The sequence below is a fragment of the Mirounga leonina genome, unplaced genomic scaffold (genome assembly GCF_011800145.1).
Source record: "Mirounga leonina isolate KUSES-001 unplaced genomic scaffold, KU_Mleo_1.0 Mir_53, whole genome shotgun sequence".
NCBI classification, from domain to species: Eukaryota; Metazoa; Chordata; class Mammalia; order Carnivora; family Phocidae; genus Mirounga; species Mirounga leonina.
Genome location: NW_023270807.1, coordinates 88,073,552 through 88,100,941, shown reverse-complemented (window position 1 = coordinate 88,100,941; position 27,390 = coordinate 88,073,552). Strand labels below are relative to the sequence as shown.

Genomic DNA, 27,390 nt, shown 5'->3' with positions numbered 1-27,390 from the left:
GAACAGCCTGTCCATGTGCCTCTGCTTATTATCTAATGGTCAAATTCTATAGTTCTGATTCTGAAGTTATGAAACCTTCTCTGAGGGGAGTGTATGCCCCATGCCATTTATATCTAACCAACCCAGACATATTTTGTTATGATGGGCAATGGAGGTGGTGGTGGCCAAGGAAAGTTCATAATAATGACAGTTGGAGTTACTGACTACTTTAGCATATTCTAGAGATGGTAATGTAGCCCTTCGCACATTCTCAGTGACAAATCGTAACTATCACTTAGTTGTCAAGATTGGCAAAGTTAAACTCTAGGAAGCAAACTCCTTTTGAGACAAGCCAGAGTTAGTTTTCTCGTGTCTTATCAACGGTCAGCTTCATCCAGAGTTTATCATGCACGAAGTCAGCTGAACTTGCTTTAAGACCAATTTAGAAGCTCTGTGTAATGTCTCCGAATACCTTAATGTTGACACTAAATTCATAATTCACAATTTCAGGATATGCTTCTTGTGGGGAAGAGAGAAGGGCAGGGGCAAAACAACAATGTACAAGTTCAAAGGGGCTGAAGATGCACTTCGGGTATTTGGATTGGCACTCCGGAGCTCGCGGATGCTTGTGATTGCTTATCTGACTTATCTAAACTGCTGACGTCAAAAGAATTAGGCTAGAAATCTTATGATTACAGCTTTTCTTGTGATCTTTTCTGGTATTTCCTGTTTCCTGTCAAGCCAAATATACTTCGAGAGAGGGTTATTTTATGGCATTTCACCGTTTCTGCCTCAGCTAGAGCCAGAGGTACAGGAGGCATGAAGTAAAAATAATTAAGAACAACATCAGAAAGCTCCATTGGCCCCCAGTCCCCCCACCCCTTCACAGTCACTGACGTTTCTTTCCAACATCAAAAAACGTTTCTGTAATGGTTCAGGGTAGGGTCTTATTTTTAATGGAACAGGTTTATTGTTCATTAAAAAGAAGAAGCCACTTCAATTGTATTTCTCACTATTACCTTACTTGGGTGGTAATAAGCAGGCAGCCTGTGAACCACATAATGCAGGCAGCAAAGAAGGCTTTTGAGTGGAGGGGATGTAGTTTCAGAGCAAAAGGGAGAAAACTGGCCACCAACGGTTATGCTTTTCTTTTAGGAATACAAACACCTTACAGAAACAGGAAAGAAAAAAAAAAGTGGCTGGGGATGAGTTTTATAAAATCTTGCCTAAATGTTGCCAAATCTTCAACGTGCTTTCTGAGCTCAGCACTATATTTGCAAAGAGATCCTGAGAGGTTGAGGGGTTCATCCTCGGTGGTTTATGGGCAAGTGTACCACAGACCTAAGCTTTCAACAGTCACAAGCACCAGCCCTGTCTGGCCCACCCTCCTGAAACTCTACCTCCAGACAACAATGCAGAAAGAAATAGAACTATTATATAGGATGACAGTAACATTGCATTTCATTTCTGATGCTTATAGCAGCTACCATCTCTATTTATCTCATATATAACTCTCCCTAACCTCACAGTCCTGTTTAAATTCTTACATCTGGTATTCTTTTCTGGTGAACGGCTACCCATTTAGTACATTGCAGGCACTCTTGATGGGGAAATTCACAGAGAGGGCTTGGGGCTTGTCCAGAACAATCTATAATCTAAGTTTGGGAATAAGAAAAATACGTGTATGCACATACATGTATGCATTTAGGGGTACACATATACTTCTTGCTTGTGTAAGGTGGACACCGCACGTATAAGGCAGGCACAGAGATGCTAGCGTTTGGGAGTGAAAAGGACAGAAAATGAGATTTAGAGAGTTTATCATGTAGAGAGGCATTTTTGGAGTTTGACCACGACAGGCAGCATGACTGAATCAACAGCATGGCGGCATCGAGGGACCTAGAATTGGCTCCAAGTATGTTGTGTAACCTATGTGGGTCTCAGTTTTCTCATCTAAAAAATGCAGTGGTTTAACTAGATGATCTTACAGGCACTTTCCATTATAAAATTTAAAGACTTCTCCACTCTTCCACTTAACATTTTTCAATGGTTCTACAAAAGTTAAGGGTTCTTGTCCATATACAACCAGTCCCATTACTTCTCTGTTTCCCACTATTTTTTCCTCCAAACATCCAAGCTAACTTGACTAATCTCCATTTCTCAATAACTTCTTTTGCTTTTCTGCCTTTGTACCCACATTCATGTTAATCCCTTCACCAGGAAGGTCACTTTGTCATATCCCGTTGAGATCTTAATGATCTTAAAGACATAGTTGTCATGACCAGTCACACTAAGCTTTCCTGGGTTCCCCTAGAGAGGGGTGAGTTAACAATGAGTCCTCCTGGGATATCTACCACACTTGGTTTTGTTTGTTTTGAGAGGGGGGCATTAGGGGGGTGGTTGGGAGGAAGAGGCAGAGAGAGAGGGTAGGAGAGAGAGAATCTTAAGCAGGCTCCATGCCCAGCACAGAGACCAATGTGGCCTGTATCTCACGACCTTGAGATCATGACCTGAGCTGAAACCAAAGGTCAGACACTTAACACATTGAGCCACCCAGGCACCCCACACATGTGGTTTGTATTTGAGTATGTAGTTTTATCTAACTCACTACATTATAAACTATAAACTCACTATTACAAAAATTGTGTTTTTCTTAGGCATTTTCTCTTCCATCCTGTGGCACCTAACCTTGAAATAATTGCTTAAAAAACATGGCAACCTGAAGACAGGAAGAAATATGACTTGGCAAAGTAGGAGGGATAGACTGTTTTGAAACTGTGAGGATAAGTTGTGTCAGGTCTGAATCTGGGGAAATGATGAGCATGGATGGAATGAGAAGTCTGGATGGAAGAACATGAGGAATATAAATCCTTCATGACAGGCTGGTATCAAGTGTTTAAAGGACTTTGACTTGATGATTTATATCATTTCTCGTGGTTCTGTATAAAATACTACAGCACTTGGGAAAGCTGGTTTGTAAGTTAAAGGGAAAGTATTCATCATTTCAAAATTCTTGATATTTACTAAATATGGTCAATGAACACCAAATGGATGGGTAGAAATTCATTAGTATCCTTACTCCACCTTTAGGGCAATCCTTCTAAAATGTAACATTTATCATGTCACTTCCCACTAAAATTATTTGAAACCTTCTCATTACCTGGAGGAAATACTCCTTAGAAAGGCAGATGAGGCTCTGCGTGATCTGACCCCCAGACTACTTCTCTAGTCTCATCTCTAGCCCTCCTCCTGATATACTTCCTATCTTAGGACTTGGCATTCCCTAGAATTTCTTGCATTTGGTCCCACTGTTTCTTTTTCCTACAATGTCCTCTATCTCTTTTTCATTTGGAGAAATCTAACTTACTTTGAATGGTACCTCAAAAATCACCTCCTCTCTGAAAACTCTTTAACACCCATCATACACACAGAATTAATCACTCTCTTGGGTGTTGGCATAGACTTTGTGTGTTCCTCTAGTGTAGCATATGTCATTTGCCTAGCTCACTCGCTCGCTCGCTCATTTGCTCTATCATCTGTCTATCTATCATCTATCTTTCTTTCTTTCTATCATCTATCTATCTATCTATCTATCTATCTATCTATCTATCTATCTATCATCTATCTATCCATCAATCATCTATCCATCTATCCATCCATCCATCCATCCATCCATCCATCTACCTCAACTTTCCTGGTTCTTATTTTCTAAGGAATCAAGACAGTGTCTGGCCCATGATAATCAATAAATAAACTTGGTTAAATAAGCAGTCTTTGTCTTTTCTCAGTGTTCTGACAGAGTATTAGTTCTACTGTATCTGAGACATATGTCTTCTGCCTTGATATCAGTGAGTTGTTTATATGTCTGTCTCTTCTAACAGGTCATCACCTCTATTCCTTCTGCTTTCCTCCCAGGCACATAGCACAATGCTATGCACCGAGTAGACACCCAAAACATAATTCTTCAATTGAATTGCTTTGCAAGAAAAACCTAGACATTTGAATTATTTCCCTTTCTGAATATATTGAATAAATAACCAGTAAATGTAGGCCTCAGTTTCTTCTATTTCTAAGTTGGGAATAGTTCTTTTTCAATTGATACTTATTGTGTAGTAGAAGATGCTAAATATTTGTATGTAACATTAAAACATTATCCATTCTCTGACCTCCTAGAGTGTTTCTAATTATTTTTGGAAGGTTGAGACATTCAAAAAATTTTTTCAAAACAAAAACTTTTTAGTTCAATTTTGTCTATTCACGTTCTACAATGTATTTATCAGCAAATCAAACAATATGACATTTAGGACTAAAGAGGGTAGAAATTGCTTTGGAGTTTTTGAAATCTGGCAAATTCATAATTCTTGATTTTATATATCAATTTAATTGACAAGGAAATATTTTCTTCTGTTTTACTGTAGAATTAGGGATTGAGCCAAGAAAAGCACGATGTAACTCAACTAATATTCAAAGGAGAAAGTGAGGGCAAAAAGATAGGTGTACCTAATCCTCGAATGAGTTAGAGAGAGAAGGACAGGGAGGGAGGCAGCAGTTTCTTCACATCAGCTACCATGGAAGATGTAATAATGATTCCTGTTACAATGCTAGAAGAAACCAGTGATCCCTGTTACAGTGCTGGCAGCCTTACTGTTCATCACTCTCACTTTTCCTGGTGTCTCCCACCCCTTTTTCTAGGAGACAGTGTGCACAGAAAGGAGAATCACCTTCAGAAATTTCCAATGAGCACATTCAAGCAATGAGAATGCATCAGACTTGACCAGAGTACAATGCATGTATGTTTATGATGACAATTTCAATATGTAATAGATCTAAAACCTCAGCTGTTGATGTGGAAACCAACCAGCAAGGTGTGTACACATCATGTTCCATGCATTACAGTCATTCAGTTGAACTTTTCAGTGTCAGAGTCCTGAGATGGTTGCTGAAATGTATGTGTATATTTTAGCAGAAAGCGAGAAAGGTAATAGGGTAGAATAATTGGGTTCAGCATATGTATAGGAATGTAACTAAAATAAATAACACTGAGCCACGCAATACTCAAGTACATGGCCCAGCACAGTAGCTCAATCAGTGTGTAATGGAGATAATATTTTTTTGAAGAGGGTGCCAATATTCATCATTTGACCTTCAGAGTGAGGGTTTTTTATTCGTTTGCTTTACTTTGTTGTTGTTGTTTTGGTTTGTTTGTTGAGTTTTGTGTGTGAGTTTGCAGCAGAACAATACACTTGAAAACTGGTCTTTGTGGAAAGATAAAGGGACTCTACATTCTTTCATTAGATCCCATTAACATTGAGAGTTAGGCCGGCAGGTATGATTTCTTGCCCCTTCCGCATTGAGACTTTCTCCTGGGAAGGAGAGTATGACACAAGGTAAGGCCATCTACACCTGACACCCTGGATAATTATAAGGAAGAGAGTCAAAGGCAGAACCCAGTGGCCAGATGAACTTGCCTTGGCTCCCCCATCTCAGGCTGGCATTTTGCACTGTGTGCAGTAGGCACATTCAGGTAGGTATGTGGGAATCCAAGGCACATGTTCACCCAGAACCACCTTGGAGAGGAGCAAGTGGGGGCGGGGGAAGTATTTATCCAAAAGAAGTAATTTAATCTGGAGAAGATTGACCTCTGCCATGATAATTAGTAAGTATAAATTTTCTTATCCCATTAGGGTGGGCTAAAGAGGAAGTTTGGTTATTAGTTGCAGAGGAGAAACAGGCTATATTTTATTGCATATTTGAGTGTGGACATTTGAGATCTCTGTTACAATTGTTTTCAATAGTGACTGTTTCCTCTTCATTTTTATATGTGTTTTTGATTACACTTCTTACACTTGAATCTAGTTTCTTTGTAGTGACCTCACCTCACTTCCTTCCCCTTGGTATTCCACAGTTGGCTCCTTGCTTGTCCCTTTCTCTTCTCTTTCTAAATCATTTTCTTCAGCAAAATCTATCAACTTTTTTCAGTGAATTTTTGTCACAGATCCTCTAAACAAATATGCCTTTCAGTTCTCAGAAGTTCTCATCAAGGCTGTAGAGATTTGTGTGAGATATTTGGGTGCCATCCAAAAAGAGATGCAGAAGGAAGCAAGAAAAGAATCTTGTGCTTCGGCTTTAATTCTAGAAGTAAGGAACATCTGAGGATGCAATAGGAAAAGTTCAAATTATTGCATTATACGTGTCTTAATATCATTGGTTATTTAATTTTCTTTTTCAGTACCTTGACTAAAGATTTACATTTATTAAATTACATTTATTACACTTATCATTACATTCCTCACATTTATTTATATTTATCTCTCACCTTGATTTTATTTTACAATTTTCTGGCTTTTTACCTTTCGACTTCTACTACCAAGTACATGCAACTGCTACTTAATCTCTCTTGAAATTTGTCCTTTTCCCTCTAGGGATTTTATTTTTCTGCAATAAGCCTGGCCCTTTGGACTCATTTTAAGGACATACACGCTAAATCTTGTTTCGTCTTTGTCAACTATGCCTTCCGATTGCATACAAGGCCAACTTTTAAGTTTTATCTTGTTACTAATGATAAGGACCATAACCGACAGGCGCTTCTTTAGTACTCTTTTAGTGTGAGAGTTGAGAAAGTAACACAATGCTCAAAACAGGGGCTTGGTTTATAATTTGCCACATACCATTCATGGCTGATTTTGTAGGTGAGAAGAAGTACTCTGAGGGAAGGCTATCTAATAATGTTGCAGTTTGAGGAAATTTAAGACAAGTGTAAAGATACAAAGTTCTCCTCGTGGGTCCTCTCTTAGCATTTTAGACACTGAAGTCAATTCTGAAGAGAAATTTATGGAAAGGCAGAGAGAGATAAATGGAAAAAGAAAGGCTGTCTACACTGTGTACAGATCTAGGCTAGGGCATTGTATTAAATCACAAGTACTTTGAGCTTTGCTTACTCTTTTTGATATGGTGATACTGATAATTAAAGAGTGAGAAAAATCAGATTAGAAAAGAGCACACACTTCTTTATGTTGCTTCTGTGAGTTGAAAAAATAACTTGGAGCTTTTGGTCTTTTTACAATAAAGCTTCTAATGTTTTTCTTTTAGAAATTAGTCAGATGCAAAAGTCAATGTTTTGCTGTCCAGTTAACCAGGCTTGTTTAAAAAAAAAAAGAAACTGTTCCCAGGCAAAGAGCAGAGGACGTGGGAGTAACATCCTCCATTCAGCTCCATCCCCTCTAAAGCTCATTTGTAGGACCGGGTAAACACACACCTTCCGTATTTTATTTTTGAAATTACGTTGGGGAATATACAGACTGTTATCTGTAAAAAAAAAAAAAAAAAAAAGCAACCTTTGAAAATTTAATTGATATAAAATGTTCCAAAATGGATGAACAGAGTAATTATTTTTATTTATTTATTTATTTTTAAAGATTTTATTTATTTATTTGAGACAGAGAGAATGAGAAAGAGAGTACATGAGAGAGGGGAGGGTCCGAGGGAGAAGCAGACTCCCTGCAGAGCAGGGAGCCCGATGCGGGACTCGATCCCGGGACTCCAGGATCATGACCTGAGCCAAAGGCAGTCGCTTAACCAACTGAGCCACCCAGGCGCCCAACAGAGTAATTATTTTAAAAGTATATAAAAGCATTCATAATTTGTATGCATTTGCTCTAAAATTTTATAATTATCAGTACATTTCAACTTCTCTGTATGAAGAGAGAACTGTCTCGTATTAGTTTTGCACATACTTTATGCCTTTTTAATAGTTCTGAAATTTACTCTTGTGTATTCTTTTCTTTTACTTCAAAAGCTATAATGATTAATCCTGATCCTCTACTAGAATATAAATTTAAAAATGGTTCCATTAAAAGGAATAACTAAAATTCCTCTTTCTTGAGTAATCTGTGCCTAGAAAAAAATGTTCATTCATACATTTAATGGCAAATTGTAAGCTATTTTGTTCTTTCTGATAATTTCCCTTTTGTCACTTATCAAAGTGTATTGAATGGCTGACATGTGAAAGATGCTAGGAAGAACACAAAGAAAATAGAATGTTCTCTAGGCTCTCAAAAAGCTGAAAATCCAGGAGGGAAGGAAGAACATGTACATTAATACAATAATTACAATAATTATAATACATTAATTATAACAAAGTGATTTGCTTACAAAATAAATACAGAGAAAGTTCTGTGAGACTTCAGAAGAGAAAGACACACTCTTCCTCAGTAACCTCAGGAAGGCTTTGTGCAGGGAGGGGCATATGAGTGGCGTCTTAAGGAATGGCAAAATTTGAGAACATGTAGGGAAGTCATTTTAGGCATTGGGAACAATGAACAGAAAGCAAGGGTGTAGCTGTGGGATGCTTGTCCTGTCTGGGTCGAATGTAAGTGCTTATGCTGCAACAATGACAAATAAGAAGGGAAAAAGTGAGCTGATTCCTGCGTGTGGAGAGCTTTGAATGCAAGATAAAAGAATTTGGATTTTCTCTGCAGACAATGGAGAATCACTGAAGGAGTCTGAAGGAGGGCATATTCTGATTTTCCTTTTGATGTTATTGATCTAAATCACAGAGTGGAAAGATGAGGGGTAGAGAGAGTACTGGAGTCGGAAGCTATTATTGCGAGATGATAGATAAAACATGGTTTGGCCAAGGGCCATGGAGCTGAAGGGAAAGCAGGTGATGAATTTGAGGTACTTATTGAGGAAATAACAACAGTACCAATAGTTATAATAGTCAACATTTACTGAGAATGTAGTAGGGCTTAGGCTCTCTTTTAGGCACTTTTTTGGGCGGTGTTATCTCATTTAATCTTCACCTTTTGTGAAGGTGCTATCGTCATTCTCTTTTTATAGAAGAGGAAACGGGGATACAGAGAGGTGAAATCATTTGCCCAGGTTCACACAGTTCAGTAACAGAGAGGTAGGACTTAAGAATGTGAAAATCTCAGCACTGCAACAATGCTCTGGTACTTTTAATCTATACTATGGACTTAGAACCAATTGGATCTGGACAGTTAGAGAGAACACTTTTGAACCTGGGTTTCTGCAGGGGTCAGATCATTTATGAAAACAAGGAAGTCAGGGGAAGGACTAGATTTAGTGAAGGTTTCAGTTTTCACTCAATTTTACATTCACATTTAAAAACAGATTAAAGTGTCAATGATAATTATCCAGTATAGCTACAGATTGAGTGCAGGCTAATGTCTACAGAAAGTAGTTTTAGAAGAATGTTATGAATTAATGTCAAGTTATCTAATATTAAGACTCACTGAGATTCTTTGATCAAAGCAATTTGTCCTGCTTTGAATGAATCATTAATATTGATGAGTGTTTGAAACTGTGTTTGAATTTTTACAAATGTTTCTGAATTTTGCCAGTTTTATAGGCAATACTTTGAGTTGACAGAAAGGTTTAAACTAATGAAGACTTGCTTTCACACTGAAGTTGGAGATAGAATTCCAATTCACTAATTTGTAATTGGTCTTCTCTCGGTAAGCATTTGATTCCTCCCGGAGTCCCTGGTGCCTAGCACAGTCCCTAGTATACACTAAGCATCCAATAAGTGTTTCTTGAATTAAAAAACTAGGAATATTCAATCTTCAATATATTTAATTTATATTATGCTTGATACTTGAGGTATTTTAAAATAGCACTTTGAATGTCAGTTTGAATTGTAGAGTTCTGGAATCAGAAAATCCATTGGAGATTTTTCTCCTCTGAAGTGGTTTGATTTTTAGAGCTAAGTATAAAGCAAATTTCTGATATTTTATTCTCCTGGAAAGGCTGGACAAGTTATAATGGCTACGGGGAAAATGAAATTTTTTTAGGGAGTTATGTGTTTTTATATTTTCCTGAAGCCAAAGGCTATTGAAATGGGAAGAAGTTTAATAAATAAGTAAAATATAATGTAAAATTTAGACCAGAGACACCAAAAGAAAAGTAAGTTTCATGGCTACAAAGTTCGTAGTTATTTGGTTGAATTCCAAAATAAAATTATTTATTCAACTACGAATGAGTTCTGTTAGGGGATGTGTAGCCTTAGGTTGCTGCCTAGAATCACAATTAGACTAATATTTGCACTCACGGCATCTGAGAAACTGCTTATTTATTTCCTGTCCTCCTTCCCCCTCCCCAACCAGCCCCCACTCCCGGTCATGCTCCCACCACCATGCTTTAAAGCTTACTTTCTTTTGATAATAGATGGGGGTCTTCCCCTGGGTCTTTCTAGCACTTGAAGCATGTATCTAAAACTAAAGCCCACAAAATAAGTAGAAAAAAGAAAAGGCACAATCGCCTGACTTATTTTGCATGTAATATAATTTTTTCTGGTTTGACCAAGGTTTATACTATATCATGAGTTCCTTTGTTTGTCCCTCTCTATATAACCAATAAAGTGATTTCTTGGTTTAAATTTAAATTACCCAGCACGTGGTCTGACTATGTCAGTTTTGTGGCCTACAGTTGGGTGATGGAGATCCTGATCTGGTTCTAACACAGTATCAGTGTGTGACGCTGGACAAATTGTGTAGTCTCTAGTCCATTATTCACCTCTTTGGATTAACTAGATAAGCCATCTTTTGTTTCATAAAGGGAAAATTATGTGAGTATTAAGAAAATTAAATAATTAGGTACAATTCAATGAACCAAGTTGATGCTCCAACTTTGGGCACGCTGATAACTTCCAGAGCTCTCTCCAGGGCAAACAGGGCCTTCACCAATGCCCAGAGGCACACATCCCGACATGTGCAGATGATGAGCCCTACTTCCTCCTATCATCCCCCATTCCCTCCTCCAGCCTATTGCCATGACAGCCACTGTTAGTTTCCAGCCAGTGCCCATCTGAAGATGGCAGGAAGATGTTCACACATGTGACCTCTTCCCTAGTATGTCCTTGATCCTTTTAGGGGACCCTGTTCCCCTCTGTCTTCCATTATTCACAATTCAGTGAATGTCATCTTATAACCTCTCATGAATACATGTTTATGCATTTATTCTCCCATAAATTATTTTGCTCTCTCCCTTTATTACCTAAGCAAAAATCTCAGAACACTTTTCCATTTCACCAGTGAGAAACAAAGTTCCAATCTTGTCTAAGAAGTAGGAGTGAAAATAATCGTGCCCCTCACTAAGGAAATTTAAGGTTACATTCAACTCATTAAGAAACAGTGACACCCATCTCTAAAGTCCTCAGGATGGTTGGTTCTATCTAGAATTTCTCCAATTTCATGGTTTTAAAAAAGGTAAACCTATTTATCTGTTATCACAAGCAGTCAAGATATACATAGAATGCTATAATCTTTAGTTTTCCTGTGTGTAGTTATAGCATGGCAAACATATTGTGTGCTATAAATCTAACATCTGTACAGGTCAAGGTAGCAGAGAGGAAGAAATAAATGACTTTGGGGGACGATTCGGGAATGTGGGTGTGGAGATCAGGAAAGTCATTACGAAGAAAGGGATGCTTGAGCTGGACTTTGTAGTTTGAGTAAAAAGGTTTTTAGTTGGCTAAGTCAAAGAAAGACATTCCAAGCATCAGGCAAGGCTCAGAGACAGGGCACCACTTGATGCATTTTGAGGAACAGGAAGTTGTTTAGCATTGTCAAAGTATGAATTGTTTGAGGGTTCTGGGGCAAGGGTCAGATTTAAGAGAGAGGGAGAGTGGGGGGGGGGAAGAGAGAAAGAGAGAGATTACCATGTGTCTTGGTGTTTTTTTGACAAGCTCTCTACCATAAAACCCTGTACATTAACCGAACACAGCTTAAACCATCTCTTTCTAAAAATGAAAGCATGCCAGATTCTTGGAACTATTCTCTAAGTGTCCCCGAGGCCCTCGCCATCGTGCTGTTCTGGGTAGAATGACACAGACCTCCTGACGCGAGGAGGAGCTGCATCATCAGGGACAAGAGGAGAGGAAGTAAGAGACAATTTGGAAAGTGAAGCAACTTGTCTTTGGGGCCGCATATGTGGATGATAAGGTCTCATGCCCATGCCAGAAAAGGTGAGCCCCTCATCTCCTTGAGAATGCGAAGGCAGGGCAGGAAGAAGAGGAGGTAGACCACCTTGGAGGGGGTGTTGCAGTCGAGCCTGCCTTCCTGCAGGCACAACAAAGGGGACAGCAGACCAGGGAGCAGCCTGTCTGGGCACCAAAGTGACTGCTGAGAGATTCCACAGACAGTGAGGCAGTGGTCCGGGATCAATGAAGACGCCACTAGTCAAACTTTGTAACGTTCTGAAAAACATCTCTTTTAAGTGATAAAAAGTTGCAGGAGTTCTATTTTCTGTCTGTGGTATTGCTTTTTCAAGAATTAGACCCCCACTGACATATAATATAAATAATAACATAAACCTACCCTCAACACATGCTAACGCCTGTTGGATTAGGCCATTTTTTCAAAGGCATAATTTGAGATATGCATTTTAATCATTTACTTTACTGAAACAATAGAGTGGTAGCAGTTGAAGTGTCATAGTTAAGTTTTCTGTCCAGGTGGGTTTTTCCACTTTTCTAGTGCTACTCACATGAAATACAGGATGGCTTTGGCATTACCTCATTTCTTCTGACCAAGACCCATTTCCCTGGGCATCCATCTCCCACTTGCCACATAAACCTCAGTCTCATTGGTTTTCTTCTCATTCGTAAGTACTCATTGTTTACTAGACACCAGCAGTATTTTTTTCCTTCCTTTCAAATCTTTTTTGTTGTTGTTCAGAACATTATTTTGTAATGATATTCTTTTTTAGATTATTAGGCAACTTAAAAAAGTTTCTGCATAAATTATTAAAAATAAAATGAGCCGCGTTTTGATTTCCTCGTCCCTTCCCATGAGGAAGAGAGAGGTAATTTTTGGTCCATCTTTCCCATCTAGGCTCCCACCTCTCACCACCAATGGTATGTCAGGATTCCACTGCATAGGGCTAGCCAAGACTTCAAATGCATAAACATGCGCTCACATTTGTTCTTCTACAGTGAACCACCACTTTCCGAAATATCTACCAACACATTCCTAAAGCAAGAGAGCACCCTGTAGCCAGGTACACTTTCTTAGTTTCGGGTTTTATCAGAGCCTCTTGGGATCCTTCACAGGGACCCTAGGTGTCTCTGTGGTCACGGTGCTGGCTGTCAGAGACACAGCCAGGTTCTCCACAACTGTCCTAAACACAGTACATTCTTAGAACATGACCAAGTCCCTATGAGTCATCATTTCCACATTTGTGAGGGAGCTGATTTTTCCTGCTATCACTGGGGGAGGGGGGGATTCGTATTATTGACTGTCATGTCCAAAAGGGAAACCGAGGCAAGGAAGTTGGCCAGCTCTCCCAGGATATATAAAGCTTCCAGGCCATCTCGGGCCTGGGAACGCTACGCACACCATAGCTCCATAGTTAAAAATTGGAAAATGTATTTTACTTTATAAAAGGCATGACAAAGAGCAGCCCAGGAGAATATTGTCTTGCAGAGAACTCTGACTTGTCAATAAGGAATTGCAGAGACAGGATGGCCAGTAAAGAGCATCCAGTTCCACCTCCACCTTCTTTTTGGGGGCACTGAAGTTCAGGAAATTTCACTTGTTTAAGCCGCAGGGCATTCACGTGTGAGCTGAGCCCAGAGCCCAGGTTACCTGATTCTTGGTCTACTAGTGCTCCTCCTACCACATCCTTCTTAATTTTAAGATGCATTTCTACACTAAAGCAAACATGCCTTAATCACAGCCCTCGAGCCCCGCGCTGCAGTCTGTCGTCCTTCCTTCTCCCGGCTTTCTGGCTTGGGCTCTGCAAGGCAGGGACCGACAGGCAGCAGCAGCCTTGGCCCCCTCGGTACCTTTCTCGCACCTCACTGTCCATTTACCTGCAAAGCTGTGGAGAGCCTCGTCGTTCTCCAGAACGCCTCTCTGTTTGGTCGCCTGCAGCTCACTTTTGGATTTCCACACCAGCTTTACCATCCTGATCATCTCGGGCAAGTCCCAGGGCAGCGGCCCCTGCTGGCACCCCGGCCGGCCGCCCGCGGAGGAGGGCCGCGCACCTTCCGGGGCCGTCCCCCTCCTGCCTAGCTCTGCCGAGTGGAAGTAGCGCTCTAGGACGGGCATTCTGCCCCGGGCCCCCGCCGAGCCGCGGCCGCCGCTGCTGCCGGAGGGGACAGTCTTCCCAGGCAGGGGAAGGCGAAGCCCCGGGAAATCTCCTCCGGCTCCGGAAAGGCAAGCCTCCTCCAGCCTGGCACAGCCTCCCCGTCGCTCGGTCCCTCGCGAACGCGGCCGGCGCGGCGACTCGCGGGGCCAGGCTTCCCGCCGGGGCGAAGGGCTCCCGGGCGCCCGCCTTGGAGACGGAGCGCTCTCTCCCCCTGCTCTCTCGGCACCGGCTGCGCGGCGCTCGATTAATGCCAGGCTGCCGCTGGGACGGCGGCCGGGGGCGCTGCCATCGAGGCCTTAGCGTTTGCCTCTCCTCCTCGGATGCCTGTGTCCGCAGTTCTCCTTCGGTGCTCGTCAAAGTTTGTCAAGTGGCTTGTTCAGCCGCTAAGGCCTCCGGGCAAAGAAGCGGGGCTCCCCTCTGCCAGCCTCTCACGGGGGTCCCCCAGGGGCCGCTTATCTGAAGGTGTCAGGTGAGGAGTCACCCCTGTGGTGCAGGAAGCCTAGAAGCCTCCCCCCCCCCCCCCCCCCCCCCCCCCCCCGCGGCCGGCCGCCCCCCCCGCCCCCCCGCCCCCCCCCCCCCCCCCCGGCTTCGGGCGGCGCGAGTCCCAAGGAGCTCTCGGAAGACGCGAAGCTGAGCGCCGGCAGAACCGATCTGCAGGGGCTGCTCTCTGGAAGGTCTGGCCGGGGGCCACCTGGCCTGTCCACTAGGTCTGCCCTGGGATGGGGTTGTGCAGAAGGCTCCGGGTTGGAGCCTCAGCAGCACGGTTCACACACTCCCCTCCTCCACCCCCCTCCCCCTCTGCTGTCATTTGGTTCTCAGCAAACCTAACTGGGTTTTGGCCTATTAGTCAAATCCCTTTGTAACCTCAGCTGCCCTTCAGCTGGAAGGGAAATAACATCGAATCACATTCCAAAGCTAACCCCGAAGAAGTGAATTAGGGAAGCACCAAGATCCTCCTGCGAACTTGCAGTGGGGTCATATAGTCCGGACCGGTAATTTGGGATTGTTAGAAACCCATTTCAAAGGAAAACAATGATAATTTTAAAGGCTATTCATGGGGGGTGGGGGGCGGTGGGCGGTGCATACAAGCACTGCAAGGAAAGGAGAGAGTGTTGCCGGTCCACTTTTCGGACCCCGGAGCGCTCTGGACTGCGTATCTGGGCCACTAACTGCTGTGCGTGGTTCAGTTGAGGACAATCATGCGCCACGCTGTTTGGTCCCACGGCTCTGAGGTGGAGACACCAACCCTGGAAGTCAGAACCCATTCAACAAAAGGGGGTGCCCCCTGTAGCTTGTGTGAAAAGCCCCGGACGTAAATGAAAGTGGGGTGGTATTGTGTTTGGCACTTTGTCAGCAAATTGAGTTTGTAGGAACAATTTGAACTCGAACATTCATGTGGATAGCTCCTGTTTTCTTGGAGGCCATTGCAACAAGCCCAACTTTTTCTCCTCTTCACATCTCTGCATTGCAAAGTGCTTTATTTTGCTTGGCATTTTGTTTTGCTGAGGTACAATCTGTTGTTCCTGCTCTACATTCCTCGCAGGTTTATCACACAATCATTTGATGTTTCTTTAGGGGAGAGCAGACTTTGGGGAAAGGAAAAAGGCCATTGTAGGGTGTGTTTTATTTTCATCGCCCTCACCTCGTTTTTTTTCCACAAGTTGAAACCAGTGAAGGCTACTGTTATTTTGTTGTTATCATTATTCCTCTAAGCCTATGGTTAATAAGTTTAGTTTTCCACCCTGAGCTAAATGGCTTTTCTCTTTTTCTGAACGGAAAAATACACTGGTAAGCCTACTACTCTCTTTCCTAATAGGTGAAGAAGCGTCAGCATCCGTTGAGGGTATAAAGCCACAATAAAAGACATTGAAGACACTACTGTTTGTGAATTTCATTATTGAAATATTGATCAGACAGCTCTTCTTGTAACTACCAGATATTCACTCAATCCGTTTAGGGAATGAATATTCAGTGATCCACTTATGAGAAAGATGTGCCCCCCCCCCCTTTTTAACTTCCCTCGTTGTTAAGGGATGAAGGGATTTAAGCATCCGTGTGACACTTCCACACATCCGTGTGACAGCCCTTCTTATCTGACACTTCTATCAGACTGGAGCATTAAGGCTCACTAGATTTGAAATGATTTTATTTAATAAGCATACGTAGGCTGTTGCACACTATTAACATATTTCCTGAATAATGTCTTAAACTCACTCCTCAGTCACAAACTTCCTTGACATAACAACTAAAAGAGTTTCCTAAGTGTTCAACTATTTTTATTTTTGTTCAGTTATTTTGCAATAGTACTTAGCATCAGGATATCCTGACCCTTGGAACAAAGGGGTTAAGAACAAAGAAAACAAATATATGATATAATATGTCACACACACTAATGTATTAAGAATACAACTCTACATGGAACATTTCTTTAAGAAGGACATTTTAAAAAATCCAAGCATATAAATTTCCACTGTATTCACTGTATTGTTTTGCATATTTCCTTGTAAAAATATCTGAGAGAAGTTACAAAATGTTGGATCATTGAACATGAATACTTCCTGGTGGAGATGAGTTAGGGCCAAGCAAACACCATCTCAAATTTTCATTCCCAAGAAGGAATCTACTTTGTTTGAAGGTTTAAAAATTGAAAAGTTTGCACAATTCTTAAAAAACCTCTCCCCAATATGGGATTATCTTCATCCCAGGGTAAAAGTGCAAAAATACCACAAGAAAGGTCATTCTCATGGTATTTCTGTCTCACATAGAAACAGGAAGTACAGGAAATCTTGCGGGAAAGCTTGGCTCAGGAGATTTTTGGCTCAACTGCAGGCTCAAGAGATTGGGATAAACTGACAAGATGCTAGCACTTGGACTAAAATTATTATGCCACACACATTCTCTAACAGGTGGTTTTGTTACACTTCATAGCTAGTATAGGCTGTGATCTTTTTTGTCCTTCAGATAGTTACTTTGGAAGAGCATGCCTATAAACCTATGATTTTAACCTTCTTCAGTGAGAATCATTCACCTTGAGATAGTACCTATTGTCAGAAGTTTGGATCACTGGGGATGGGGAAAAGGGACTGGTGAGAAGGTTCTGTACCCAGTGGAGCCATGGAGCAAAGAGATCTCATCTATGTGACTTGCGAGGATTCTTACAAAGCTTAATATCTGTAATGAATGTGTTATAGATAGGACATTTTAAACTTTCAAAATAACCTCATTTTTAATTTCAGGCATGGTGAGCCAACCTAACTTTCCATTAAAAGGAAAATAAGGTAGTTTTTTTCCTGTGTAAAAGAAATGTAATGAGAAGTAACCAAGTCAAAGATAGCTTGTTCCAATGGATACCGAATTCTACCAAAAATACTTTGCTATGTGTTTGCAGCTATAAAGGAAAGAATTTGTAACCGCAATACTAAAATTTATGGCCAAGAACAAAGATTCAAAGACATAATGATTTAGAACCTGGATTATTTTGAAGAATTTCTAGTGTTCTGGGGGCTATGTAAAACTCTTATAGACTTGTGGGTGTTCTAGTCATTAAGCAGATAAGTCTTTATTATATGTGATTTTAAAAAGAAATATTAACAATATCAAATATTTCTAAGCATTTTAAGAAATATATATATTTTAAAGATTTTATTTATTTATTTGAGAGGGAGAATGAGAGACAGAGAGCACGAGAGGGGAGAGGGTCAGAGGGAGAAGCAGACCCCCCGCTGAGCAGGGAGCCCGATGTGGGACTCAATCCCGGGACTCCAGGATCATGACCTGAGCCGAAGGCAGTCGCTTAACCAACTGAGCCACCCAGGTGCCCAAGAAATATATTTTTTAAAGATTTATTTAGTGGAGAGAGAGAGAACATGTGCATGCAAGTTGGGGGAGGGGCAGAGGGAGAGACTCTTCAAACCAACTCCCTGCCATGATCTGAGCGGAAACCAAGAGCCAGACGCTTAACCAAGTGAGCCATCCAGGTGCCCCAAGAAATGTATTTTTTAATGGAAACTTGGAAATGTATACTTATTTTGATTTTTTTAAATTTTGAATTTATTAACAGATTCTCACAAGACTTCACTTTAATGGAAATCTTCCCACTTAGATATTTTGGCAATACTTTATACACTTATTAAACCCTATTCTGCCTCTATCTTTAAAGAAAAATTTCAAACTATTGAAGGAGTTTATTAATTTTGTCCTGGCCTTTCCTCTCCATCAGTTCAAACACAGATGTGTAAACACTCACACACACACACACACACACTCACACACGACCACCCTGGTTTCACAAATGCAATTCAAATGAAATTCAAAATGAGCGAGGAAGGAAAAACAGGTCTTTCAACTTGGTTTAATGTAGTCTAAATAGAAGAAGCTCAAACAATTTACAGTGTCCTTCAAAAGAAATAGAAATGTAATAACTTTGGCCTTAACTAATCTCCAGGGATGATGCCAACGAATAGGGAAAGAGACTTGGTCTGCAGACCAACCACATAAGGCTGCATACATCTCCACTGTCACATGGAAAGGGAGGAGAGTCGATGGGGCAAGATGAGGAAAGATGAGGTAGGAAAAAGAGATTCATAGTATGATTTTACAGCAAGTGTTTAAACTACAACCAAGTCTTTTCTTGTTCCCTTTGCAGATATGTATTAATAATGAGAGCAAGAGCAGAAGGGAGAACCGTTTGTGTAACTCTTTTCAAGCACCAGGGACCTGCCTGGCCTCCCCAACCTAGGTTCTAGTTTTCACTGTGAGTTACCCCTTCTTCTATTTCTTTGCTTTACACATTTAAAGAGAGACACCAGGGTTTTAGCTGGCATGAGATCTCTATCTTGGCTCTCAGACATCTTAATTAATGCTAAGTTTACTGCCTCTGACAGTTAACCCATAACAAAGAGTCCGATAACACAGGGATTGAGAACAAAATGGCAGAGAGACTTGACTTTCTCCACTTTGCTCTCCTCTCTGCTGTCGAAAACCCATACATAAAAAAAGACACCGTTTCATGGTAAGACGACGACGACAACAACAACAACAACAACAACAAAAACCCCTCAAAACAAACAAGACCTCCCCCTACCCCCTGCTATTGTTTCCATTACTGAACACCTGATGCTTTGCTCTGTGACAATGGCGTCCTCTGGCTGAAACCTTTCCAGGACTTCAGAACTTATTTCCAATTGAGAAAGATTGTAGGTGGAGTACACTTTTCATAATTTCATACTGTGGTGTGTCAACTTCTGAATAAATAGCTACAGCAATGAAATCTCCAAAGCAGCCCTCTAAGACTTAGGGTTACAAAAAGTATGTTTCCATCTCAACTCACCCCAGAGATTTGCCTCAAACTTAGTGACTTCTCCATAAATGGGTATGATGTCAATAACTACCTTTCCCATCACACTGGGATCTTGTAAAAATAAAATAAGATTAACCTGTGAGTTAATTTAAAACCATAATGCACTATAACATTTTTAAATGATTATTTTTGAGCTGTAAGAAATTATAATTGACAATTTACCTACACTCAAATTTTGACTATGTTCTCCTGGGATCTATCAGAAAGCTGAAAAGTCAACCACCCAACCCTTGAAGTAGGTCCTACTTTGGAAATCTGTGTTCCCCAAGAAGATGTAGGAGCAGAGGAAATCAAAGGCAGGGGTCTTGGAGTACTGGACAGTGGCCCAATGGGAGAGGCGGTGAGGGATTTAATGTACAAAGGTGGGGTAAAGGAGGCTTATAAAATGATTGAAATGTGGATGAGGACAGATAAACAGAAGACGAAATAGGTGCTAAAAAAGGGTCTCAATAGAATAAATATTCATTGTAACTGTTTTTCGGAGGTGGGAAAACAGCCATGAGTCATCCCTAGGGTCTCAGCCTGCATGATCTGCACCGTCATTATTATTTACTGCCCTGGTCAATACTGTATAGGTTCCCTTGCTTGGGAATTTCAATTTCGGCCCACGATGACTATGGTATATTTGATATTCACGAGCTGTACAGCTCTGTGTCATACGCTGTGGTTGTGAACATGTGTGTTCAGGCCTTCCATTGGCCTCATTTCCCTAGACTAACTTATGTGGGCCTCAAATTTTTTGCTTGGGGGTCTGTATACCTCAAGCATTTTTATTTAAAGATTTCGCTTATTTATTTGAGAGAGATAGAGACCATGAGTGCGGGGGGTGGGGGGAGTTGAGGGAGGGGGAGAAGCAGAATCCCTCCGGCAGCAGGGATCCCAAAGAGGAACTTGATCCCAGGACCCCGAGATCATGACCTGGGCTGAAAGCAGATGCTTAACTAACTCAGCCACCCAGGCACCCCTATAATTTTTTTAAAAGATTTTATATATTTATTTGAGAGAGAGAGAGAGAAAGATGGAGAGTAAGTAGGGTGTAGGGAGAGAGAAACTCAAGCAGACTCCATGCTGAGTGTGGAGCCCGATGCTGGACTCGATCCCACGACCCTGAGGTCATGACCTGGGCTGAAACCAGGAGTGCGATGTTCAACTGACTGCGCCACCCAAGTGCCCCACATTTTTATAATTTTGATTGCTCCTTGTTGATCTCTGTTTAATTGATGTGTTTTTAAAAGAAGTGGAGGGTGTAAAACCAAATATAATGTTTAAAAAGTAGCCTAAGCAAAGTCTGAAATACATTTCTATCTTTTTTTTTTGCTGGTGGGAATATGAATTTTGGAAGCTCTCAAGAATTAGGCCAGGCTGAGCAGATCTCAAGGAGGCTGAAGGGCAGATGATCTAGACATTCCTCAAAGAAATGCTGAGGAATAATTGAGTGACGTTTTCCCCCTCGTAATATAATAATAATAATAATAATAATAATAATAATAATAATAATAATAAAACCTCGACCACTAATAAGATAGAGAGATTATCAATAACATAACATAAAAGGAAAGTGAGAAGATTATAAAAAACAAAATCTTCTAACAGGACCTCTTTGTTCCCTTGGCATTCATTTATCCTTATGTTTATGGAGTTCAAAGTCAATTCGGAAGAAGGAGATTTGAAATTTCAACTGCTACATGTGTAGGGAGTATGATTTTAGTGCCTCTTCAAAGTATTCTTTATTTTTTCCTCTATCACTTATTACTTTCTGGTGATTATGAATTAATCTATGAAAATATATACGCCTGAAGGTATCTCTCAGGTGCTATTCCAGAGCAGTGTTTCTTAAATGCTAGCATGCATACAAATCACCTGGAGATCCTGTTAAGTGCAGAGTCTGATTGGGCAGGTCTGGGTGGGGACCTAAGACTCTGCATTTCTATAAAACTCCCTGGATATGCAGGGCTGCTGGTGGTGGTCCACACTCTCAGTTCCAAGGCTAGAGGGCTACCATGTAGCAGATACTTTCTGCCTCTGCCATATTAGTTGTTTACGAAAGATAATGCAGCTAGAGTCCTAATCTTTACAGATATACATATTGGGACTCTGGAAACAATCAGTACTGGCTCTGGTCAAACACTCTGAATTGGAAATAAACAACCAGAACCACAGTGTAAGAGCAGGACTCTGTCTGGCGACATTCATGACGTTGAACAGCTACTTGGCTTTTAAATTTTGTTTCATTCATTCATTCATTTCTTTTCCCCTACGAATTTACTGTAATAATACAGTTGAAGGTCCAATATAAGCCACTGTGATGAATAATATATATGGAGTCTTAACTTTAAACCAAATGTCTACTTTTGAAAATCTTTTCTCACCAAATGTGAAACAAAATCTGCTTAGGCCAATTTTGCCATTCCTCCTTCTTGCCAGTATTTTGTGGTGCTCCTATTGCTATGTTCAGACCAATCAGAACACAGGCAAGGCTCGGAGTCTTTGATCTCCATCATCAGGGATACTCTCACCAAGATCTGCTCCTTCATTTGATTTGTTAGAGGTCCACGTAAAGTGGTCTTTGGATGAAACCTGGCAGTCTTTCCCACTGTGATATTCCAGGCACGAGTGAATGGTGGCCAGATGATTCCACTAAGCAAAGATGGAAAAGAAGAAAGTAGGCATTACAGCTAGCAGGCAACAGCACTGCTGACTCAGGGAAAGAGACCGCAATGTCGCAGCCACAGAGAAACACAAAACACAAGAGATAAATAAGATAAACTCTGCAACAGGCTGCACGCTTTATCAGGGATCGCTCAGAATCTATGCAGCTCCAGGCATAGTATTGGTGGAAAAGTGATGCCAGAAGCAAGAGGCAAGCGAAATCAACCAGAAGACCAGGGTAATCAAGAGCATGAGGTTAGAACACCACCACGTTTACGTAATTAAAAATTTGTGCAGTTAAAAAAATTTGTAAGTTAACTAAATAAGAGCGCTTAGAATAAATGAAAGCATCTGCTGGTAATTGGAAACACAGTTTGGGGTATTTTTCTCCCCATTGTCTTTCCTGGTTCTTTCTAAGGCTAAGTGCTTTGCTATGATTACGAACACCTATATTTCCTGTTGTTCCCCGGGGGTAACTAAAAAACAGGGAAGAGAAAGCTGGAAGATTTTAGATTAAAACTAATATATATCATGGTTATTGTTTTAGATAATTTTGGACCCCCTTTCCTCTGTGAGGGAAAGAGAATCAAGGTAAAATGAGGCCACTTAATAGATTGCATATAGACGATATAGAACACATTCTCTGTAGAGGATACAGGTATTCTAACCAGCCCCCTCCCCTTTTGATATGTAGTGTTGCTGGAAGAATAACAGTAATACCATTATCAAGGAAAGAAAGTCTAGCACACTAGAATATTTAAAACATTGATGTAGGTATAAGGTCTTCATCATGAAAAGATTCTTCAAGAGTTTCCTTTTGGGAACTTTCTCTTCCAGCCTACGTTCAAATGCTAACTAGATTTTGCTTCTTCTATTCTATAAGTTATCTAAAATGATTGCATATCCTTCTGCCTATATCATATGGTTCCTAACTGGTCCCACCCTATTTTCTCATCTGAACCTCTGAGTCCTCTTACTCTCCTTTCTCCATGACCACCTTCCTGAATCCATTCTGCAGCCTGATAATGAGACTCCTTGCATTCTTTGTTCTTTGAGCCATCTTTGCTTTAGATGTTAATGTTTTGTTGCCTATTTAAGTCTAAGGTAAAATACACCTACCTACCTTTGACTTGCATATGTTCACATACCTTGCTACCCTTACATCTGTGTATCTTGATTAGAGCATTGGGGGTCAACTCCAGAATCACCTTTTAATAAATGTCTTTTTAATAATGCTGTTATTACTTTCTTTTCTGCTTTCAAACTTTGAGGAATCAATTGATTTGAGCTATTAAAATGTATTTTTCAAATCTCTCATTAAACATTAAAAAAAACTGTGAAGTTTTATTTATCTTTAATGGTTGTGGCATTGTGAATTGGACATATGTTATGATCATGTCATTTTCAAATACAAACAAATGAAAAGTGATGAAAATATTAATATTAATCTGACACAAAGAGAATTATTACTTATAAATATAGGCCAAATCCCTCTGTTGGGCATTTAATGCTTTCAAAAATAGGTTCCCACTCACCTAGTTCTCTAAACTCACTGAGCTTACATTTGACACCCAAAATTTCTATGAAAATGATATTGTTGTCCAGACAAGACAGATGTGCTGTCATATTTTGTATGGTAGGCAGAATATTGGCCTCCCAAAGATGTCTACATCCTAATCTCTAGAACCTGTGGATATGTTAGGTTACACGGCAAAAAGGAATGAAGGTAGCTAATGCAATTAAAGTTGCTAATGAGCCAACATTAAAATAGGGAAATACTCCTGGATTATCACACAGGTCCAGTGAAATCACAAGGGTCCTTAAATGTGGAAGAGGGAAGCGGAAGGGTCAGTGTCAGAGTGGTGAGATGTGAGACTCACTGGCCATCGATGGCTTTGAAGACAGAAAGGAGCCCTCCAGCCAAGTAATGAGCACAGCTTTAAAAGATAGGAAAGGCAAAAACCAGATTCCCTCTTAGAGCCTCCAGAAAGGAATGAAGACCTGTGGACATCTTAGTTTTGGCCCAGTGAGACCCATTTCAAACTTCTCATCTCCAAAACTATGAGATAATAAACATGTGTTGTTTTAAGCTACTAAATGTGTGATAATTTTTTACAGGAGCCTTAGGAAATGAACATATTGTTGCTCACTTTGTTGGGAAAGATTTTCCCATTCATCAAATTCAGAAAAAGTCCCATTTTCTTTATGAAATCTTTGTGCTCCACTTCAAATTGCCTCTTCTGTTTAAACAAAGCAGGTGCCTCTTATCCATTTTATTGATCTGTAAGATAACTTCATTTGTATTACTATTTGCCTCTGATGCTCTGTCTTGTCTTCCAATTTAGACAGAAGGGACCATAATTTCATACTTTGCAACATAAAGCCCTCGTGATATACCCTTTGTTTATCCATCAATTCATTCAACCTGCATTTACCGAGTCATTCTCAATTTATTGAGAGCTCCATAGCTAACTGATTGATATATACAAACTTGGACCCTATACTTAAAATTAATTACAAATTTAATGGAGAAACAGACACACAATATAACTATAAAGCACAGTGAATTGTAGTGCTACAATATAAATGTGGACACAACAGGCGTCAATTATTATTATTATTAATAATAATAATGACAAGCAATTATTTTCAGTAGATTTTTTCCTATCTTGATAATGAAGGCAAGGTCGAGAAATCTCTTTAAAACTTAAAAAAAATTGTGAACTATATTATATAGAGTTTGTATCTAGCCAGGAAAACATGGATGGTTAGTTATATTTTTGCTGATTATTTTTTATTTGCTGATAGAATTTTCAAAAGTTTAACTATAATGATTTTAAAATTTCAAGAATATTCTCACTACTTTCCTCAGGTGAGCTGATACCGTGTTCCTAGCAAATTGGTAGCTTAGGGAGATTTCTTATTCTAAGAGAGCAAAGAAAGACAAATCATGAAGTGTTAGGGTTTTAAGGGACTTAAGAAACAAATTAACCATTTCAATTAGATGATGCAGGGCGCCTGGGTGGCTCAGTTGGTTAAGCGACTGCCTTCGGCTCAGGTCATGATCCTGGAGTCCCGGGATCGAGTCCCGCATCGGGCTCCCTGCTCGGCGGGGAGTCTGCTTCTCCCTCTGGCCCTCCCCCATCTCATGCTCTCTCTATCTCATTCTCTCTCTCAAATAAATAAATAAAATATTAAAAAAAAATTAGATGATGCATGTCTTAGTCAGCTTCAGCTGCTATAGTAAAATACCACAGACTGGGTAGCTTAAACAACAGAAATTTATTTCTCACAGCTCTGGAGTCTAGAAATCTAAAACCAGTCAGGTTCTGGTGAGGGTGCTCATCCTGGGTCTGCTGTGTACTGTACCCTCGTATAGTAGAGAGAGATGTCACCTTTCTTGAGTCTTTTTTTATAAGGACACTAATCCCATTCATGAGGGTTCTACTCTCAGGATGCATTTATCTCCCACAGGCCCCATCTTCTAATACCATCATGATGGAATTAGGGTTTTAACATATGAATTTTGGCAGACCACAAACATTCAATCCATAGCAGATCATTTTCTAATTTTGCCAATAATGAAGCGTTATCCAGACACCTTAAGCCCTGGATTCCCACAGAACTGAGCACAAGCATTTTCTCTGAGTGCTTATGTACCTGGTCACAGTACTAAGCATTTATTTATTTGTTTGTTTGTTCGCCAGAGAGAGGGAGAGCAAGAGAGAGCACAAGCAGGGTGGGTGGCAGACAGAGGGAGAAGCAGACTCCCTGTTAAGCGGGGAACCCCATGTGGGACTTGATCCCAGGACCTTGGGATCATGACCTGAGCTGAAGGCAGACGCTTAACCAACTGAGCCACCCAGGCGTCCCAGTACTGAGCATTTAAATGAAATGCCTTATTTTATCCTTATGAGAACCCAGATGAGGTAGGTACTACCCCCCATGAATGTGATTTGCTCCAGATTCATCGGCCATCAAGCTTTAGAAGGGTGATTTGAACCACCGCAGGCTGATTCTAGAGCACTCCCTCTTAACACTGCGCTATAATAACTATGTGGTTAAGGTATTTTTTAACAGTAGGAACTCTGCTTGATTCATAGATTGTAACTATATCTGGCTCTATCATCATGAACAATTAAGTGAGGAAAGTCAGAAGGAAAGAAAGAATAATTATGACACCCGAGCATGTACTTCAATGCCTGTTCTTCATGCCAGGATTACATCTTGTGTTCCTCAAGCCAGATTCACTGCCATGTGGTCATGACTGTCAATATCAAGCTGGGCTTTAGATCTTTGCCACACCTGTGCCCAGGACACGCTGAAGAAAGTCCTGCCTTCTCAGTATGGCCAGAGAGAAAGAACATGGTGCGCATGGATATTTTAAAAAATTTAGATGAATGTCCCTCCAATAATGGGGTGGTTTCTTCAAATCAGACCCTACACTCCTAAAATAACTCTATTCCTTCTGAAGAGTGACTTGATTTACCCACACCAGCACTTGTGATTGCCATTGCCATGCACCGGAACCATCTGGGAGTAGTGATGAAAGAGCATCAGAATAGTTTCTATGTTGCTTAAACATAACTGCGGCAGCTATTCTGTCCCAGACCTACATTCTTGGGTCTGCAGAACCAGGGAATGATGATGTGGAATTGGTGAATGGAGTCCACTAGGTTTACCCAAGACATTGGAGAGATATTTCCCTTTGGGAGCTATTTAGCAAGGCTGCTTACAGTTTGTGCCTGCTGCATCTGTGTTTGCTAGATAGCTTGGCCAGGAAAGGGGGGTGGGGAAGGGAGCCTTAAGTGTGTCCGAGTGTTGAGGAAATAACTTGGGTCACTTTTTGCACGGACGGCAGTACATGTGGGAAATTCAAGTCTGGCCCAGCTGATTTCTGTCCTGGAGTACTAGATCAGGAATGAAGCTGAGGACAGCCATGTTTCCAGGGAACCAGGGATCTTCTGTTTTCTGCCTCACTTCCTTTCTTTGGCTTTACTGCCACATGGTAAATGTGGTCATTTAGTCATTTATATTCACAGGCCTTCTACCAGGGAAGTGTTAACCTATACATTTCACATCATCTTTACATAGTACCTCCTTCTATAAAGGCATTGCAAAGGACAGAAGGGCTTGACTCTTCAGCAATATTCTTAAGGAAAGGAAAGTACAAACCCTGGGCAAATCATTCTGACCTTCAGGATGCTCAACTACTTTCAGTATTCTCCTCTTCCTGTACCCAGTAATAATTAACAAATTCATTCACTTATTTGAAAAAAAACAAAACAAAACAG

General features: G+C 40.7%; 1 protein-coding gene across 3 annotated transcripts in view; it reads right to left on the bottom strand.

The window, feature by feature from the left end:
- Positions 1-27,390, bottom strand: part of PDE7B (phosphodiesterase 7B) — a 322,174-nt gene that overhangs the window by 132,968 nt on the left and 161,816 nt on the right. Inside the window, exon 1 of one of the 3 annotated variants that reach the window (XM_034990740.1) lies at positions 13,811-14,383. The exons of the other annotated variants lie outside the window; for them this stretch is intronic. Within the exon in view, the coding sequence (XP_034846631.1) occupies positions 13,811-14,048 (238 nt within the window). The 5' untranslated portion in view covers positions 14,049-14,383. Of the gene's footprint in view, positions 1-13,810; positions 14,384-27,390 lie in introns of those variants that run through there. 3 annotated transcript variants of the gene reach the window in all.